Source organism: Pollicipes pollicipes, unplaced genomic scaffold (assembly GCF_011947565.3).
Source record: "Pollicipes pollicipes isolate AB1234 unplaced genomic scaffold, Ppol_2.1 Scaffold_4002;HRSCAF=4701_pilon_pilon_pilon, whole genome shotgun sequence".
Taxonomy (NCBI): domain Eukaryota; kingdom Metazoa; phylum Arthropoda; class Thecostraca; order Pollicipedomorpha; family Pollicipedidae; genus Pollicipes; species Pollicipes pollicipes.
Window position 1 is genome coordinate 30,466,478 of NW_023596420.1, and position 18,152 is coordinate 30,484,629.

General features: G+C 56.7%; 1 protein-coding gene across 1 annotated transcript; it reads left to right on the forward strand.

The window, feature by feature from the left end:
* Positions 1 to 4,369: 4,369 nt before the first annotated feature.
* LOC119094067 (proteoglycan 4) lies at positions 4,370 to 17,972 on the forward strand. Its single transcript, XM_037217141.1, has 3 exons — positions 4,370 to 4,394; positions 15,169 to 16,743; positions 17,234 to 17,972. The coding sequence occupies exons 1-3, from the start codon at positions 4,380 to 4,382 to the stop codon at positions 17,438 to 17,440; spliced, it is 1,797 nt and encodes a 598-aa protein (XP_037073036.1). The 5' UTR covers positions 4,370 to 4,379; the 3' UTR covers positions 17,441 to 17,972.
* The last annotated feature ends 180 nt before the right edge of the window (positions 17,973 to 18,152 follow it).

An 18,152-nucleotide genomic window follows, 5' to 3' on the forward strand; every position in this document is an offset into this window, starting at 1 on the left:
TCCAGCGCGGTGGCCGATCTCATCTGTCAACACTGCGACCGGTCTACCGAAATCCAGCACGGGCTCTGCCCCCAAACAGAGTCGTCAAAGCCTCGCACTAGCGAAGAAGACGCAAGTGCTGGTGTTGTGGTTCGCCTTTGCAGCGCAAAATACACTGGCGTTATCGTAAACACTCGATTTCGTGGGGAACGTGACGGGGTCGCGCGTCAGTGTTGAATGAATTGCGCAATGAATGGAAAATGAATTACTATTTAAACTGAGTTGGTGACGGAAACAGGAAGGTTAAGAAGGTGAGAGTCCAGTGGGAACAGAATTCGTGTGGAAATGGCGACATCCGTATGCAAATGAGCAGGTGGCAGAAGGCGTGCTGCGATATTTCCCCCGTGTGAGTGAATACTACTTGCTTAGGGCATTACCCAACGGCTTTATTCATACACGGCCTGTATGGCATTTGCATCATAAGCCACATGTTTGCCTTCATCTCACAACGGGCAGATCGCTATAGCTTTCAAACCCAGAGGGCAAGAATTAGGCCAACGTAATATTTGTGTTGCATACTTAAGCAGCGTTGTGTTGCAAACAGTTGCTTGAAAAACCATGACGATATACATGAGGTTATCATGAAATAATAGCTGGGCTACTGAATCACTATTGCCTGCCATTCCACGCAATTGAGGAACACCCAAAGACAATTAAAACGGTCGTAAAAATGATCCATGTGCTGTGTGTGGAGAATTAGTGCTGTCATTAATTTGCATCTGGCCATTTCAGTACCCACCCAGTGCATCAGATCATGGCTTCATAACGAACCTTCTTTTAACAATACGTGGCAACTGCCACTGCCTGAGACGAGGCATGGGCCTTGGTTCGTCTGGACTGGGAAAACCTTCGGCTCGTCATCTTGTGGGAGTCACACCAGTGTGAATCGATTCACTTTACAGACTATTGGGATTCTAACTCACCAGTTAAGCAATTTTGCTGTGGTCGCAGACGCAGACTACAGACATCGAGATTAAGATCCGAACTGAAATATGTCGGAAGTCAGACTGATGGTAGATCTCTTTGCTTCTTATTATGGTTTTATCCATCGCCATTTAGTGCGTCTTAGCCGTAAAGCCCTTGTATTGTTATAGTTTGGAATGTGGCCTATGGCTAAGTATTCGGTATCTGATGGTAGTACGTGCATTGGGCTCGCTCTGGTTTATTTCGTTTTTCTTTTTGGCGGCTTAGATGGATAAGTTTTTTTTAGAAACAGCTTTGTATTTTTATGGTTTGGGCTATAATGAGTAAGACTGGTGTTGGTATGGCACTCGCGTAGGGGTCCCGGATCAAGCCGACTCCCCCCCCCCCCCCGGACTTGTAACGTGCGTGAGCAAATGTTGGCACTTGAAAATTCGAGGTGGACACGCAGGCCCCTATGAATGAAGCAAATGGAGTACTGTTTCACGCCATGCAAGCATGCTATGTACGTACAGAAGCTCAGCTATGTCTTTCAATTAAAATTTTTGAGTTCCCGCGTGCAAAATCCCGTGTACATCCCTGAGCATCGGGAACCCAACTTCGCAAAGACCTTCAAAAATGTCTACAATTTCACAACTTTCCCAAAATTGACTCGCCAAGACATCGGATAAGACATAGTTCAGGTCAAATTTAGTGTTAATGGAATCAGTGTAACCTGCTATGATCCATGCTTGACAACTTCCACCAGGACAGCATGATATGGAGCGACCCATGCCCTACTTGATCCCGCAACACGACGACGGACTCAGATACAATACGTCATGGCTCGCGGTCTCGTGCTCAGGCTCGGACCCATGAGCAGTGACGGTGCGTGGGCTCGGGCTCACGTGAGACGACCATTGGGGACGAGGCACTCGTACCCAGATTCCAGATATCAGAACTCAGACTCAGATTCGAACTCAGGCCCTTGGAAGCGGACCAATACCTGCCAGGGACAGCATTCATGCATGCATACTGTGCAACAACACGGCGGTGGGTTACTCAGCAACATGTACAGCAGAAGACAAACGGAAACGTTGATGCTCTGACACCGAGTGAATGAGGAGAATGTGCTGCAACGCTCCTCATACTCAACGCAAAGATCGTCTTCCGGAAGGCATGATCCATCTCTTTGAAGGGTAATTTTGACTTAATGCTAGTGATATTACGCTGTCAGGGCGCCCACCGCGCACATCACGCACAGTACTTCCGCTTGTTAGCCACAATGGTATTATGCGTTCCACCAGGTCTTTGATCACTGGCAAATTGCTGTTTGCTTACCCCCTGTTGCGAGGATTGTAGCGGTATCAGGCGTGTTGAGGTATTGTTTTCCTGCTGGGTGTCACATTAAGATACTTAATTTTCACCCGCTCACACAAATCAGTGCCGCCTGATGCTGTACTACAAGCTTCTGTGTGCACAGGTGTTTGCTGCTGGTATGTTTTTCGTACTCACGTGACCCCTTTCACCTTATTGACATATCTGTTGTGTGGTGAGGCGATGGACTGTATATATATACATATATATATATATATATATATATATATATATATATATATATATATATATATATATATGTATATATATATATTTATATTTATATATATACATATATGAATATGAATATATGTATATGTATATATAATGTATGAATATGAGTATGTATATATATATATATATATATATATATATATATATATCTATCTATCTATCTATCTATCTATCTATCTATCTATCTATCTATCTATCTATCTACCCAAACAGGAACGCAGGTGAATCTTTTTAAAAAAGTCGGCGATCAAACCTTAACGTCCAGGCCTCATCAGGGGCGATTATGTGAACGTGGTACATGCCTGAATGTGTGATGTGTTGTAACTCAAAATCGTGTAATGTATAAATGATGCCTGACGTGTGATGTGCATGCCTGTTTAATTGAAATCAATTGCGTGTTTTATTGATGCGTGATGTGTGATGCCTGATCATTTCAACTTGCTTGCATGTTTGAATGAAGCGTGGTTTGTGATGTCTGTTTGCTTGAATCCGTTCGCATGTACTTTTATATTTTGCGTATCCTAATTCTTAATTGGATATGCACTGTAGCGTAGCAATGGCTGGTGATTGTTCCTTGTTTAATCCCCTGCTTGTTGGTGTCCTGTAAAAACTGTGGCTTGCTGTTTCAACAAAAACAAAACTGAAAAACCGAGTAGGATCATCGGCAGGCAATTTTGAATTCCCTTCTGATACTCATTTCAATAAAGGCATGTTACCAAAATATAAATGCCTCTATACATTCATTCTCCTGGCTTTTATCAGAGGAATAACGCTGTTACTACTGTCTTATCAATGTGAATAATGCTCCACGCAAATGCATTGAACAGCTTACGTAATTTTGCACTTTAAACATACGATCACAGGCATAGCACATATACAAAAGTTTGCTTCCATTGTATGCTTACGGAATACATGTTTGATGCTTTTGAAAAAGTAGCATTTACATGTTGTATGCTCAAATTCCAGACACACTTCTGTACGGTTGAAAGCTTACGTTTGCACCACATCAAGCTAAAAGGTTACTGGTCCGTTAGGTTTGCATTACGGGAGGGGAGTCTCTCCTATCAGTTGCATGTCGTAGAGCGGTTGTTGTGTGAATTTTTGTTGTGTATGTTGATGATAGGTGTCATGTGTCTGATGTATAATGTCTCCAGCGCGGTGGCCGTCTATGGCCTGTGGTATGCGCAGATATGACAGTGTTCATTACTAGCGCATTTCTAGTGGGTGGGATGCTGTGTTGTGAACGCACATGTGTTTTCGACGCCCTTCTAGCAAGCGCATGGCAAAACGTCGACCGAGACTTGTATTGAGGCTGATGTCGATTACTTTGAGGCCCTGACAGTACCCCGGCAGTACAATGGAAACAGTGACCTGCTTTGGTCTGTTCCATCTTATGTCTGGTTTGGTTTAGGATATTTTTGGTCACCAGGGATAATTTTTCAAGCGGAATTTTCTTTTGTGAATAACCAGCAATGTTTAAGAGCAAACCTTCTCTCGAAATACCCTTTAATATATATATATGCATATATATATATATATATATATATATATATATATATACATATATATATATAAAGCTTGTTTATCTATTCATAATTTCGGCTTCAGTGTGTACAGAGATGTCAGTAAAGAGAGTACTTTTGCAGGAGTGCGCCCCCAGAGGGTGCTGCCGGGTGGCGGGTGTGTGGGTATGACCCGGGGTCAGGCACGGCGGCGGCCGGCGCCGGCGCCGTGACCTCGGCAGGCCGCGCCGCCGGCCAGCGTGTGCCGAGTCTATAAAAACGAAAGTGCGCCTTGGTGCCCGACCAGTTCACTGGCAGTCAGACAGGATGGCGTGGACCCAGGTGTGTACCGCCGGAGACGGGGACCGAGCGCACGGCGCCTGCATTGCAGCTAAGGAGCGGCCACGGCCGACTAACCCCCCGCGGCTGGTGGTGGAGACTCACAGCGGTTGTGGAGCGCTCCGCTGTGCTCTGGTGTGCGCTGGTGGTCTTTGGCGTGCCTTCTTGCGCACTGGTGTGCTCGGGTGTGGTCCATTGTGCTCTGATGTGTTCAGGTGTGTTCTGGTGTGCTCCAACGAGCTCTGATGCGCCCTGGTGTGCTCTGGTGCATCCTGGTTCGCTCTGGCGCGTCCTGTGTGCTCTGGTGCGCCCTGGTGTGCTCTGACACGCCTTGGTGTACTCTGGCGCACCCTGGTGTGTTTTGGTACACTTTGATGTGCTCCGACGCGCCCTGGTGCTCCCTGCGGAATTCGGACGCGCCAGGCATGCTCAGGCACGCTCGAACACGCTGTTCATGCTTTGGAATGTCTCGGTGCGCTCCGATGCGCTCTGTTGCACTATTTCATGCCCTGGTGTTCCCTGCTGTGCTTGATACACTCTGGCTTTCCATCGGTGTATCCAGTGAGCAGTGGTGAGGCCTTCATGAACTCTGGACATTTACGCGGCTCCGCCAGCGGCAGAACCCAGCCCATGAGTGGTTCGGACCCTCGAGTCCTCAAGCGGCTTTATCCCCAGAGCATGAGTCTGGTCGTCAGACCATCGGTTAGACCCCCATCGATTAGACCCATTCGTTAGTTCCCATTGGTTAGACCCCGCCTCGGTGAACCCCGAACCATCCCGGGGACTCCCACCGTGGCCAAGCATTTGCTCTGTCTAGACCGACGCGCAGTCGGCAGGCATTCGGTTCGTACGCGTGCGTACATTTGCCAGAGTTTTCACGTCACCTGTTCACATCATCTTTTCATTGGTGATGGCAAGGCTCTTGCCAAATCTACGCGTCCCAAGCTTAAAAGCTTATCCCTGCCGTCTGAATTACTTCATTCTTCCCTGCGGGTATATATGTTTGCTTCACTGCTGCTCAGGTCAATAGCGTTCCGATGTGAATAGCAATATTTCTTGTATTTTAACTTGCATTTAAGTCTGACTATTACGTCATGCCATTGCATTTTGTTCATTGTTGTCTCACCTTACGCGGACGTGAAGATTAACACAACACCATGACTATCCTGTAGAGGTCCGTGTGGTGTTATCCCGAGTGTGCGCAGGTGTTCACTATTCTGTCCTCTGTTTACTTCTGGAGGCTTGGCCACTGAATGTTTGGCTTGAGATCAGATATTGAGCCTTTTATTACACCTGACAGCATCTCGTGTTTGCTGGTAGCCGCACATCTCTGCATCCTTAACCACGGACATTTCTCCACACCCTGACACGTGCTGATGCGGATCTCCCTGCCGCTCCCTGTGACGGGCTCGCGACTTAAAAAGAAGCCCCGGCGCCGCTGCTTCTCACGCCCCCAGGCTGCACTGCCAGAAGAATGCGTGTCTTGGACACCTTACCGAGGGCACAGCGTCTGCCGGGAAAGTTATTATGGACGTAAACAATTCCGCTTCCCGTCGAGAGGTACAGAATCTGATTTTGGAGTCCCGATTCCGATTCCGCGTTCGCAAAAACTCTGCCGAGGCGTCTGAACTCCCGCCTCAGAGCTCGTCAGCACCAGCAGGCTAACCGTCTCTGAACTCCTCCAGCAGTTCGCGTCCGCTCAAGCACCTGACCTGCCGACAGAGACGGATCGGCGGTCGGCGGCGGCGCGTGTGCTGCCGTCGCGCGCGGGCACGAGCCCCGTCACCCCGCCGCCCGGGTCCATCGCTCAGCTGTCGGCAATGTCTCTCCGCTTTTTGCCGCCCCTGGCCAGGCGTATTTCTCTGTTCGTCGCACATGCGCGGAAGCTCTAGAGTGCGTCCTTCATCCACGTCAGACAGTGTCGCTATAAAGTTTCCATCCCTCACGAGAGCGACACTTTTTCGCTGTTTTCCTATGACGTCGCCGGAAATCTCCGGTGTGATCTTTCTCCGATCATGCGCGTACACAACGGTTACAAACGTCCCGCAGTCAGGCACGTGACCGCTCTTTCCGGGCCCCTCGGCCGCTCATTCCAACACTGCCATCAATCTGGCTTTCATCACACGCCCAAAAAACAGCCTACCATAGCGCTGTGGTGACGCGGCATGGGGTTATTGGAGATGCGACGCTGCTCCGTCCAGGGACGATTCGGTGGGCTCCGGTCGGGTGACGGTGTGCTCCGGTCGGGGTGATGGTGTGCTCCGGTGTGACTATAAGCTGCAGCGTGACGCTGTGCTCCTCTGTGACGCACGCCTCCAGTGTGACGCGCGGTTCCAGTGCGACGCCTCGTTCTGGTGTGACCCAGAGCTCCAGTGCTGCACTGTGCCCCGAGGTGCTCCGTTGAGGTCGCCCCAGTGGGTCGATGCCCGCTCCCGGGTAACACTGGGTCCCATGTAACGCTGCCCCCAGTGCATCCGCGCGCCCAGTGCGCCCCCGTGTCCGGCTAGCGGGCCGCGGTGGCCGCCGTGGTGACCCCGGCGCTGGCCCTGAGCGCAGCCCCTAATTGTGGGCCAGGGGTCGGTCATCACTCAGGGGCCGGCACCGTCCCAGATCCGTCGGGGCGGGAGGTCATAGCCTTGTCGGTCCTTCCTGCACGTGGCCTGACCTGGCCCATCCAGCCCCTCTCTCGCGAGAAGGCCTCTGCAATGCGATGCGGTCGTGGCGTGGCGCTGTTGGGGACACTGGAAAAGAGAGGAATGTGTGCTGGATCTCCCATGTGGCAGAATGACATTAATTTCACGTTCGTTCATCGTATAAGCTTTATGAGCTTTCGCCACTTTCCTCTGAAATTTCTACCATGTTGGTTTCAGCTCATGGGCACCTAGCGACAGCATGCGTTCTCCTATCAATGACCTTACCGATAACGTCAGGAACATTCCGGCTTTCCCGACCGCCGCATTGCACCGCCCCCCCCCCCCCCCCCGGTGATGTTACACCTCTCCCTCTCCCTCGACCGCCAGCCGCTCGGCGCTCCGGCGGGGGTCGCAGACGTGACGTCACAGTCTCGTGCCGGGCAGACGGGGTGGCGTCCAGGCCCAGTTTCTGCGCACCTGGCCGCCTCCGATTGCGCCATTGGCGGCGCGCGCGGCGATCGTGGCGCAGCGCCAGCGGTGGGCGCGCGCGCCGCCTGATCCGTTCCCAGGCTCTTTCACAAACGGCTTCGGGAATTCGGTTTCGTCCGTTAATCGTCCCCACATAAATATTTATCGTGGCGGGCCTCTGGAAACCGAAAGCGAAGTGTAGGTGATGGCCAGGGGCTCCTGCTGGTGTCATCGGCCACAATAGGGCGGCCCTCTCCTTCCCTCTCCTGGAGTCCAGACAGCGCCGCTGGAGCGGGGTAGTCCCCCACAGGAGCGAAGCCTTGCACGATTCCCTGTGCGGGTCGAAAACCAGAGTCTCAAAAAGCTCCCAGGCACTTTGGAGTCCCGAAAGTGTTGTTGCTTCTGGTCACCTTAACTAACTTCGGCGGGACGAAAAAATATTTTGGCAGAAGGTTCCAAGAACACGCAATTCCCCGCCGTTCCTTCCAGCGCTGGGTGGCGGATGGCAGCCGGGGTACCTGGTATGGAGCGGCCGGCGCGAGCGGCCAGTCTCCATCTGCGCCCCTGTCAACCAATCATCTGGCGTCTTCGCCGGCCGGCCGGCGACCCGGTGGCATGGTGCGGCCCCGTTTCCCCTCTTCAGCGCAGACCGCCGCCGGCGGTGTCTGCACCCTTCCTCGTTGTGCAACGCTGCACCTTTCAACATGCAGTTTGCGTCAGTGCCGCTGGACGCAGTTTATCGGCGCGGCAGATTGAGATGGAGTTTTCGTCACCGTCAGTACTAAGCTGCTCTACACCCCAAGGGCCAATTCCCTGGTGGTCTGGGCTGTTTAGCTGTCTGGGCGCCCGCCAATTTCTGTTTTATGTTTCATCTTTGCGTCTGTCTTGCCACTCTCTTCGTAATTTATGTTGCTATGCCTATCCGTTCTCCTATTCATCCCATTGACGAAATTCGCATGCCATTGCGGGCCGCTCAAACGAGGTGGATCATCGCGAGGCAACGCTCTCGCCGCCTTGCCCACGTCGTTCCCAGTCGCTTATGCAAGCGTCTACAGCACGAATTTTGTCGTAAGTCATGGCCATTCTGTCATCATCGGCTGGGGGCGCGGCCCTCCCTCTCCTCACACCCTCACGCCGCGCATCACCTATCAGCCGCAAACGATGTGAGACCAGCAATGTAGAAATCTCAGGGGCGTTTCATTTTGAAGGATCAGCTGGCGACAAACTGGCTAATTTAGAGAACCCAGCTGGCATTAGCCTCGTTTATCTCCGGGCTAGCTTTCAGGGCTCCGGCGATGGTTTAAATGATGTGTTCCACATTTGTATGGGGCTTTCAACTGAAATACCATCATGAAGATCATTCAGTGCAGGTCATAGCCTCGCCCTTCTTAAGACCTAAACCTCTCTGGTTCCTGAGCCGCACGCCCGGAAGGAAATGCATATTTTTCTGGAAGACTATTTTCATCCTACCTGATGCCTGTTTCAATATCTTCAAATATGAAGCATTCCCTTGAAGCAGGCTTAACCTGTCGCGCGAGATGTATCTGCTCAGATGTGTCACCGACTTTTATTGTTTATTGCAGTCTTCTACCGTCGTGTGGCACCGCCGATTTATTCATTTTCGATGGTCCCGAAGTCATATATTGTGCACACGAACAGAACAGCAAGCAACTTCAACGAGCATAGACAATTATCCAATGACGCAGAGTGAATTGCGTCCGAGGATCTCTCTGAGATGCAGTGAGCGCCGCCCGTACTGGCCGAGCCCTCCGCCGAGGTCGCTGTTGCCGTGGCGCCGGCTCGCGTGACCCGCCCGTGCAGTGAATCACCCACCGGCGCTGGCACGCCCTGGCGGGGTCACTCTGCAGGTGACCCGTCTGACCCCAGTGGGGCATTCGCCAGCCGCAGCACGCCGCCGCACCGGTCGGCCCGTCCGAGCAGCAACGGGCTCACCGCGGCGGAGCTCGCGGCGTCAGCTGTGCGGCTCCGCGGCGGGGCGGTGGCTCGCGGTATGCACCGCCGCGTCGCCAGCAGCGCCGCGCGTGACAGACGGCGCTCGCTGGACAGCTGCGTCCGCTCCACATGCAGCCGGTGCGCGGGCGCCGGCGGCCACGCGCGCGACCGCCGGCGACGGCGCTGTAAATTCAGGCGGTGTTGCACCGCTGGCTGACCCGTGTGAGAGAAGCCTTGACTGGCCGCGAGGCCCGCCGCCGGCGGCTGCATTGTGACGTCACGTCTGGGCGGGGCCGACGCAGCCACCGCTCCCCATTGACGAGCCGGTAAACAATGCTGGCGTGCGCGCCGACCGCGGCCGAGCAGGCCGGGCCGCGACCTTGCCGCCCGCCGGGTCAGCCGGCGCTAGGCGGCCGAATGAGTGCCCTCTCCGCGGCACTCTTCATCGTCCGCCATTGTCGTCGAGCAGCTGTGACGGCCGAGATGCGCCCGGCATTGCAAAAGAGCGAATTTATTATGAAACGCATTACGGGCGGCTAATAGAACCTACGTGCTGTCTCCGAGCGTCGGCGCCGTTGCGCCACCGGTGCGGTTACTACACGTCGCGAGCCAGATAAATCTCGTGCCTGTTTGTGCCGTGATGTACCGTCGTCGCGTGACGGGTCTCCGCTGCCCGCGAGCGGCCGGCCGCGGGCACACTGTCCCGGCGACGGCCCGAGATATGCGCTCGTCACGGTGTCGGCTCGCCGGCTGCGGAGGTCACCCGGCGCGTTCGAGTGTCCCCGGAGGAGCCCGGTGACTGAGCGGCCCGCTCGCTCGAGATTAACGCTGTTTACCGGCGCGCGTGGGGTCAGATGGGCCGTGTGAGCACCCAGCGCGGCTCCCAGAACAGCGCTCGCTTTATTCAACCGCGAGGATGAAAAACAAAACGCGGCGCATGGCTGCCGCTCCGCGCGACTGTGATTTTACGGTGCGTGCCGTGGGCGCAGTGTTTACTGCGCACGCTCGCGGCTAGTCATCCGGAGCCTCCACCCAGTCGTTGCGGTTACGTGACTGCAGCACCGCTCCCGTCGACTGGCTATCGAACTGTCTGGGCGAGAGCCCAGAGTCGGCCTCTGGCTCCATGAAGGCTACGGCGGGAGCGGCGCGGGCTCGGAGGCAGCCGTGATGGCCCGCTGCAGACGCTGTTTGCTCTGCTCTCTCGCCGCCGGCTGCGGCGAGCTCCGGCCGGCCAAGGCCGCGTGCTCCTCGAGTGGCGCTGGCCGGCCGAAGACAGCTCCCTTCTAAAGCGCCCGGCGCCGTGCAGGTGTGGCGGATCGAACGCCAAGCGTCGAGGCGCCCATCGCCGTGGTGGTCGCGTGTGTCGCTCATCTCCGCGCGCCGCGAGGAGACGACGGGCCGACGCTGTCAGCCCAGGCTCAAGGCGTCCGGCTTCAGACAGTGCTCCCTGGCCTTCATATGTTGCCTGAGATGGCCGCTGGACCCGTTCCCGGCCGCCTCAGCGTCCGCAGACCTCGAAACCTCTCATTGCCAGGCGGTGACGACCCAGCACGAGACCCGTTACGTCCTTAACTGTGAGAGCCTCGGATCCTCACGACAACATGAACAGGCGGCCCAAATGGGACCACGTCCGTAGCGACCTCGAATCTTGCTCGCCAAATTACCCATCGGTAACGCACCTTGACATCTGACATCTCGGCTCCAAAACAAAGAGCGGCGCGCGCGCCGATTGGGTGGAATGCGAGCCGCAGCGACCGCGACGAGCGGTCTTTACGCTGGGACAGCGAGCCGCGGCAGGCAAACTGTGCCGCTTGCATGGCCCGCTCCCGTGAGCCGACCCACCGATGGGCTGACGTAGATGTCCAGTCAGTTGAGTAAGGCTCATCGGGTACTTTTGTCAGCTGTGGACCCTGGAGCTCCTTTCAGATTCAATTGAACATGGTGATTGGCAAATCCCATGTCAGAAGTGTGACGGGATTCAATTCGGTTTTCGTGCGCTATTTATGCATGCCAGGGACGCTGCCTGATCGGCAGGTCCGAGCGAGGGGATTGTCCGCACAGCTGAGCGGTGTGGAGTCAATGGAGTCAATGCCTGTCTGGGCGGCGTGGAGTCAAGAGTGAAGTCAAGGCCTTCCAGAGACGGTGTCGTCCGGCCCAGACGATACTGTCAGCAGAAGAATATTGAACACAAATGTGTGGTTGCTTAAATCTGTCCGGTGCAGCCTGTCCTCACTCCTCATCCTGTAACGTCTTTTTTGACAGAAGGAATGCCGTTTTGTACTAAGTTCTTCTCATGGAAAGCTCTTTGGTTGGTTGGAACTGCTATGACAACAACCAAGATCTTTATCCACCATTTTGTCAGCATCTGTGCCCTATAACTAAATTTTGTTTGCAACCTCGGCAGCCCTACGACTGACCTTCGGTGTCTCTCAGACGGCCGCCTCCTCCGAGTTCTCACCGTCTCTCGTCATGACGGCGCTCCAGAGCGGCCCCACCCACCCCTGCGCCGCCGCCGCCGCCGCCGCTCCATTTGGTCCCGCCGCTTGACCCAGCTCATTTGCAGCCCCCATTCCGTCGCGTGGGGCAGCGTTGCGAGACGGAGAAGAGAGGGGCGCCGCCCTCCCGCCACGGGCGCGGGCGGGGGTCCAGACCCGACATCGGGGTCAGGACGGCGCTGCAATGCAATGGCTCAGCATTCTGACCGCTGCCATGGCAACAGAAGCCGGCAGCCTAGCGCGCGCTTGGCCCGCGCGGCTTGCCAGGCGGCAGTCACCTGCGCCTGCGCTTGGTGCACGGGTTTTTGCGGCCTGCGTTTTTGCACCACCCAGGGTGTAGCTATTGTGATAGCGTGGGTGACGCGTTTGTACTCGTGTCTGGTGTGGGCCCTGAAAAAAGAGGCGAGTTCGGCGCGTGCCAGTATCACGTGACTCATCGTCGTCTGACCCCGCCGATAGCAGCACCGTGTGACGCATCCACCCGCACATAAAGGCGCCGGCTCGGGATATAAACTGTACTTACAGGCGGAGACGCTGGATCTTTAACCCACATAGTCGGCCGCGCTCCCGCCCGGCATGAATCGCAACCAAGGCTGTTCGCGGCACAAAGGCTGGTCTCGCGACCGACCTTGGCTTGGGGTGCAAAGCGTTATTTGCGAACGAGTATCCGTCGGCGTAGGAAGAGGAATGTCCGCCCGCTGTGACAGCCTTGGCGCGTCCGGCTAAACAATTCATGGCACAGCACCTGCAGTCGACCAGCCTGGCGCGGTGAAGGCACCGGCGTCTGAGGTAGGGGTCGCGCCCTCGCGTCAGACGCGGGTGCGCCTCCGAGCCCTCCCCTGTCCCTCTCGAAGCCAGTCGCTCGCCTCGGCTTGCGCGATGGTTGGGCCGGACGAACACCTGAGCGCCAGCTGTCGATTGGACCCGCGGTCAGCCGCCATTATGTCATTCACCCGTGGCGCCGCCCGCTAATAGGTCATTATGTCATTCACCGGCAACGGAGGGCGCCAGCGGGTCATTATATCATTCTCCGGTAACACGGGTCATTATGTCGGCGTCGCCGCGGATAACGCCAGGTAATCCGCTTACGTCCCGGACGCCTGCGCCGCACGTCTCCTCCTCTACATGACGGGTGAGACTGGCCGAGCCGTGTTCGCAGCCTCTCCCAGGCGGCGGAGGCGACGAACACTGCAGCGCGCGTGTCCGGCAGTGCGACTGGGGGTGCATTCGGCAACGCCGGCGCGGGCGTGTTCGCTGGCCGGCCGGCCGCGCCGGCCGAAATGGATGAGCTGGTGCGTGGGCGACGTTGTGCCTTTTTGAAAGGGCCTGGGTAAACAGGCACGTGTGTCATCGTGAAGGGCGCGTGTCGTGTTGACTCGCGGCTCGTAACGTTCAGCGGCCACTTACGACACGGCGGCCGTGTTTACCTAAACTCATCGCGCAGCGAGCTGGCTTGAATGCGCAGCTTCAGACACAACGGGACAGGCTCGCACCCCGCAGGCACGCGACGGGTCCGAGCAGCTGTGTTTGGTTGGAAGTGGCGTCGGCTCATCGCGGCTGGGGACAGCCTCACGCGCATGGACGTGGCTTTCTCATGTCCTGCCTTTCAGTTGCGAAACTCAAACAGCTATTGGGGCTTCCGTGTGGACATGGACGTCACCGCTGGGGTGATTGTTGGCTGAGGATGGGCTTGTTGAACTAAGAATGGTTTGTGGTGCTGTGGCTTCCAGGCCAGCATGTTACGATTCCAGAACAACTTAAAACATGCGACTTTTTCATTGTGATCAGGTTAAAACAATGTTCTAATATTCCTAGTCTTCATCTGTTAAGCTAAATTCTCAATCAATTACAGTTTACCTAAAAACGGGTCTGCTTTTGATGGCACGTTCATAGTATCTAACACCCCAAAAAGAAGATAGCCATTTTTAGCCATTCCTTTCTGCTTTTCAGGCAGCGATGGAGCGATAGCTTTTTCCTGACCGAGCCCTAAAACACACGCTGAGCATCGCGGCCGCGCAACTGAATCCGACCCACCTTAATGTGCATTCAGTCGGCTCTATTGAGGGGTGCGCGGGCCGCGCCGAAGCGCACGCCGCGCCGGTCCGCCCGAGATCCCGTATTGGGGTCGCCGGCTCCCGATTCGTCGCGTTTATTTGGCTTGGCCGAGAGCGAGAGCGGTGTTGGCCTTTGTCTGGGTCAGCTTCCGAAGGTCACCCGAGTTGGGAGGCGGGTCATTTCTCTCCTTTTTTGCTGCGGTCTGGCGGAGGAGCGGCGGCCGACCAACGCCATCAAGGACTCGCTGTGTCGCACGCTTCGAGCGTACCCTGAAGCTGATTGAATTTAGCGCCTTCTTAGCCGGGACATTCCCCAGCCAAGCATCATCTCGTTGCTAGGGCGCGGCTTCATCTCGCTGTCATGTCCAGTAGCCGCTTCAAGCTGTCGCGTGCAGCTGCCATAAGTGTCAGCTTTGTTCAGCCATTATGACCGGCTGCCATGTCCAGTTGCCATGTCCAGCTGTCATGCTTGGCGGCAGCGCCATGAGCGGTGGAGCCTGGACATGCTCCGAGCCAGCGGAGCCGGCCGCTGCTCCTCTCTTGGCTCTTCACTCCACTTGGTCGTCTGCACGGACGCTCCTTGCCACCGTACCCCGACGCTGTATGAGTGTCGGAGTCAAACGAAAACGACGGGTGTGATGCGCTCCTATGACGTCAGCCAACGCGAGGCCTTTCGCCGGTGACCTTGTGCAGTCCTCAAGACGAGCCCGACGAGGTGGCGGAGCGCGGTGCGGGCCAGCCGGCGCCGTCCGCTCGGGTTCGACGCGTGCCGTGTCACCCGGTCGCCCGCACAAGCTGCGAAGCGATGGGCGATGAAATGTTGGGTGGCGAAGCGCTCGTCCGCGGCTTATTATACAAATGTGTGATCATGTGGTGCAGTGGGGAAAGAGCGCCCAATCTATGCGTGGAGAAATGAACGTGTGCTTCGCGGTTTTGACTTTTGAATTTACCTCCCGCTCATACACTTGTGAGGGTCCTGCAGGCCGTGCATGAACGTCTCGTGTTTTGTACTGCATGTGGCCGGAAGGCCTGGTGGAGACTCTCGTTCACTGACGCTGCCGCGTTTCGCGTCTGGCAGCTGTCTTCCTCTGACACCGCTCTCGTCGGCAGCTGTCCTCCTCTGACGCCGCTCTCGTCGGCAGCTGTCCTCCTCTGACACCGCTCTCTTCGGCAGATGCTGCTGCTGCTGGCAGCGGCGTGCGCGCTAGCGGGCGGCGAGCCGCAGAAGGGTTACAGCTACCCGGTGCCGGAGAACGGTCTGTACCTGCCGCCGCCACCGGACAAGGGCGGCCCCATCAACCCGGGCGGGTCGAACACCGTCGACATCGGTATCGAGTTGCCGCGCGACACCACGCCCCGGCCGGCAACCACGCGGCCGCCGCGCACCTTCCGCCCGCGCACCACCAGCGCGCCACGCAGGCCCGCCACCAGGCGGCCGCCGGCGACTCGGCGACCGGTGGCGACCACCGAGCGGCCGTACCAACCGCCGGCGACTAGCCGGCCGGTGGTTACCACCCAGCGGCCGGTGGTTACCAGGAGACCGGTGCCGTCTCGGAGGCCGGCGGTGACCACCCAGCAGCCGTACCGACCCCCGGCCACGCGCCGACCCGTGGTTACCCGGCGTCCGGCGGTTACCACGAGGCGTCCGGCGCCCACTCGTCGTCCCGTGGTTTCCACTGAGCGGCCTTACCGGCCCCCGGCGACTCGCAGACCGGTGGTTACCACCCCAAGGCCTGTGATTACCCGGCGTCCGGCGATTACCCGGCGTCCGGCTGTTACCACGAGGCGTCCAGTGCCCACTCGTCGTCCGGTGGTTACCACTGAGCGGCCTTACCAGCCTCCGTCGACTCGCAGGCCAGTGGTTACCACCGGGCGGCCCTACCAGCCACCGGCGACTCGCAGGCCGGTGGTCACCACCAGGCGTCCTGTGGTTACTCAGCGACCCGTGGCTACCACCAGACGCCCCGTACCCACTCGCCGCCCTGCACCCACTCGCCGCCCCGCACCCACTCGCCGCCCCGCACCCACTCGCCGCCCCGCACCCACTCGCCGCCCCGTACCCTCCCGTCGTCCAGTGGTCACCACCCAGCAGCCGTACCGGCCGCCGGCGACCCGTCGCCCTCGGCCCACTCCGGGCCGCCCCATCACTACGCCCCGGCCAAGCTACATCCCTCCCAACCCGCTGATCCCGGATGGCACTGGCCCCAACGGAGGTCGCGTGCCCTTCCCTACCACCCGAGCTCCTGTGGTCACCACCCGCCGTCCCATCCCAACCAGGGGGCCTAGCATCACCACCCGCCGTCCCGTCCCAACCAGGAGGCCTAGCATCACCACCCGCCGCCCCGTCCCAACCAGAAGACCCATCATCACCACTGGCCGTCCCGTCACCACCAGGAGGCCCATCATCACTACTGGCCGTCCCGTCACCACCAGGAGGCCCATCATCACTACTGGCCGTCCCGTCACCACCAGGAGGCCCATCATCACTACTGGCCGTCCCGTCACCACCAGAAGGCCCATCATTACCACTCGTCGCCCCATCCCCACCAGGAGGCCCGCTATCACCACTGGCCGTCCCGTCACCACCAGAAGGCCCATCATCACCACTGGTCGCCCCGTTCCCACCAGGAGACCCGCTATTACCACTGGCCGTCCCGTCACCACTCGAAGGCCTGTTATCACCACCGGAAGACCGTCCGTCACCAGAAGACCCGGTGTCACCACCCCCGCACCGTCCGGCTCCGGCTCGGTAAGGTTCATTTGGAAAAAATAATCACGAGCCGCACCAGGCTGTGGGTGGCTCAGGACGCCCGCTGATGCTTGTTGTGGGCAGAGTCGCTTTAAGAGCTTCCGTTAAGCTTCAGTTAAGAACTGTGCACGATTAGATTCTCTCTAAAAATGGGTTCAAAGGGTGGCCTCTGGCGGTGGCAAGCAAAGCTTCTGACTGTCAGATGGGGAGAATGTGTGTGTGGGGGGGGGGGGAGGAGGATTATAGAGAAAACGGCATTTCGGTTTTGCTTTGCATGCAGCGCATGGCGCTTGGTATTAACGCGGAGTGTGATGCATACCCCATTCTCCTCCGTGGCACCAACCCTGACTCCTAGCACTCAGGTCATGTGGTGTTTATTTTCATTGCCGTGATTTTTGTTGCCGGGATGCCTACGAATTATATAACGCCCGCACATTGACTCATCCTGGTCACCTCTCGCATCCGCTAACACGTCCGCCACCCGTTCCAGACGATGATGCACATGTCTCGTCCGTACGAGTTCGGCTACGACGTCGACGACTCGAACACCGACAACGCCTTCAGCCAGAAGGAGACGAGCGACGGCATGGTCATCACCGGCGAGTACCGCTGGAAGATGCCTGACGGCCGCACCCAGATCGTCACCTACCTGGCCGACTGGGCCAAGGGCTACTACGCCGACATCCGCTACGAGTAGCCGAAGCGGCGGCGGTTCAAGTGCGTGACGGTGCGAGCGGGAGCGCCTGCGGTGGCGACGCTCACGTGCGTGACTTTGCCATTGCGATTTCTGTGATACCAAAGCCGCGGCCGAAGCCCGCGGCGCCGACTCAAGATCCTGGTATTGCGCGTGTGCGCCGATGGCCGGTGTTTTGTTGCGGGTGCGAGAAGTGGGAGAGAATCAGGCTGGAGGGCTTCGAGGATGAGAAGGTTGCGGAGCGGGTGCGTGGGAAGGCGTGTGACCTATTGATGCGAGCCACTGAGCGGTGTGAGCGTCACGTTCTATGTATATATTCAGAGTGTGATCTTTTGTTTCGATTGGCAGAATGAGCGATGCTTTTAGATTTATGAGATCGTTCGTCATTGGCATACTTATTTGGTCGACGTCAGTGGTAGAATGCCCGTAAGTGCTGCACATGGTGACTGTATTCTTGGCCTTCATTCCTCCTCTTGTGAATAGTTGTATATTCCTTGCTAAATAATACAAACGGGAACACCAGCTCCCAACTCTCTTTCTTGTTTCATTGTTCACATAGCGAGACATGTCAAGCATGAGAGACAAAAAGAAATGGTAAAGATGCACCTTGAAACCAGACTACAGATAACCTTGATGGCTAGAGCTTAGGGAAAACATGTCAAAATGAGACACCCGTGGCTAAATGTCGATGGTAGACCCACCCTTTCTGGCCTTG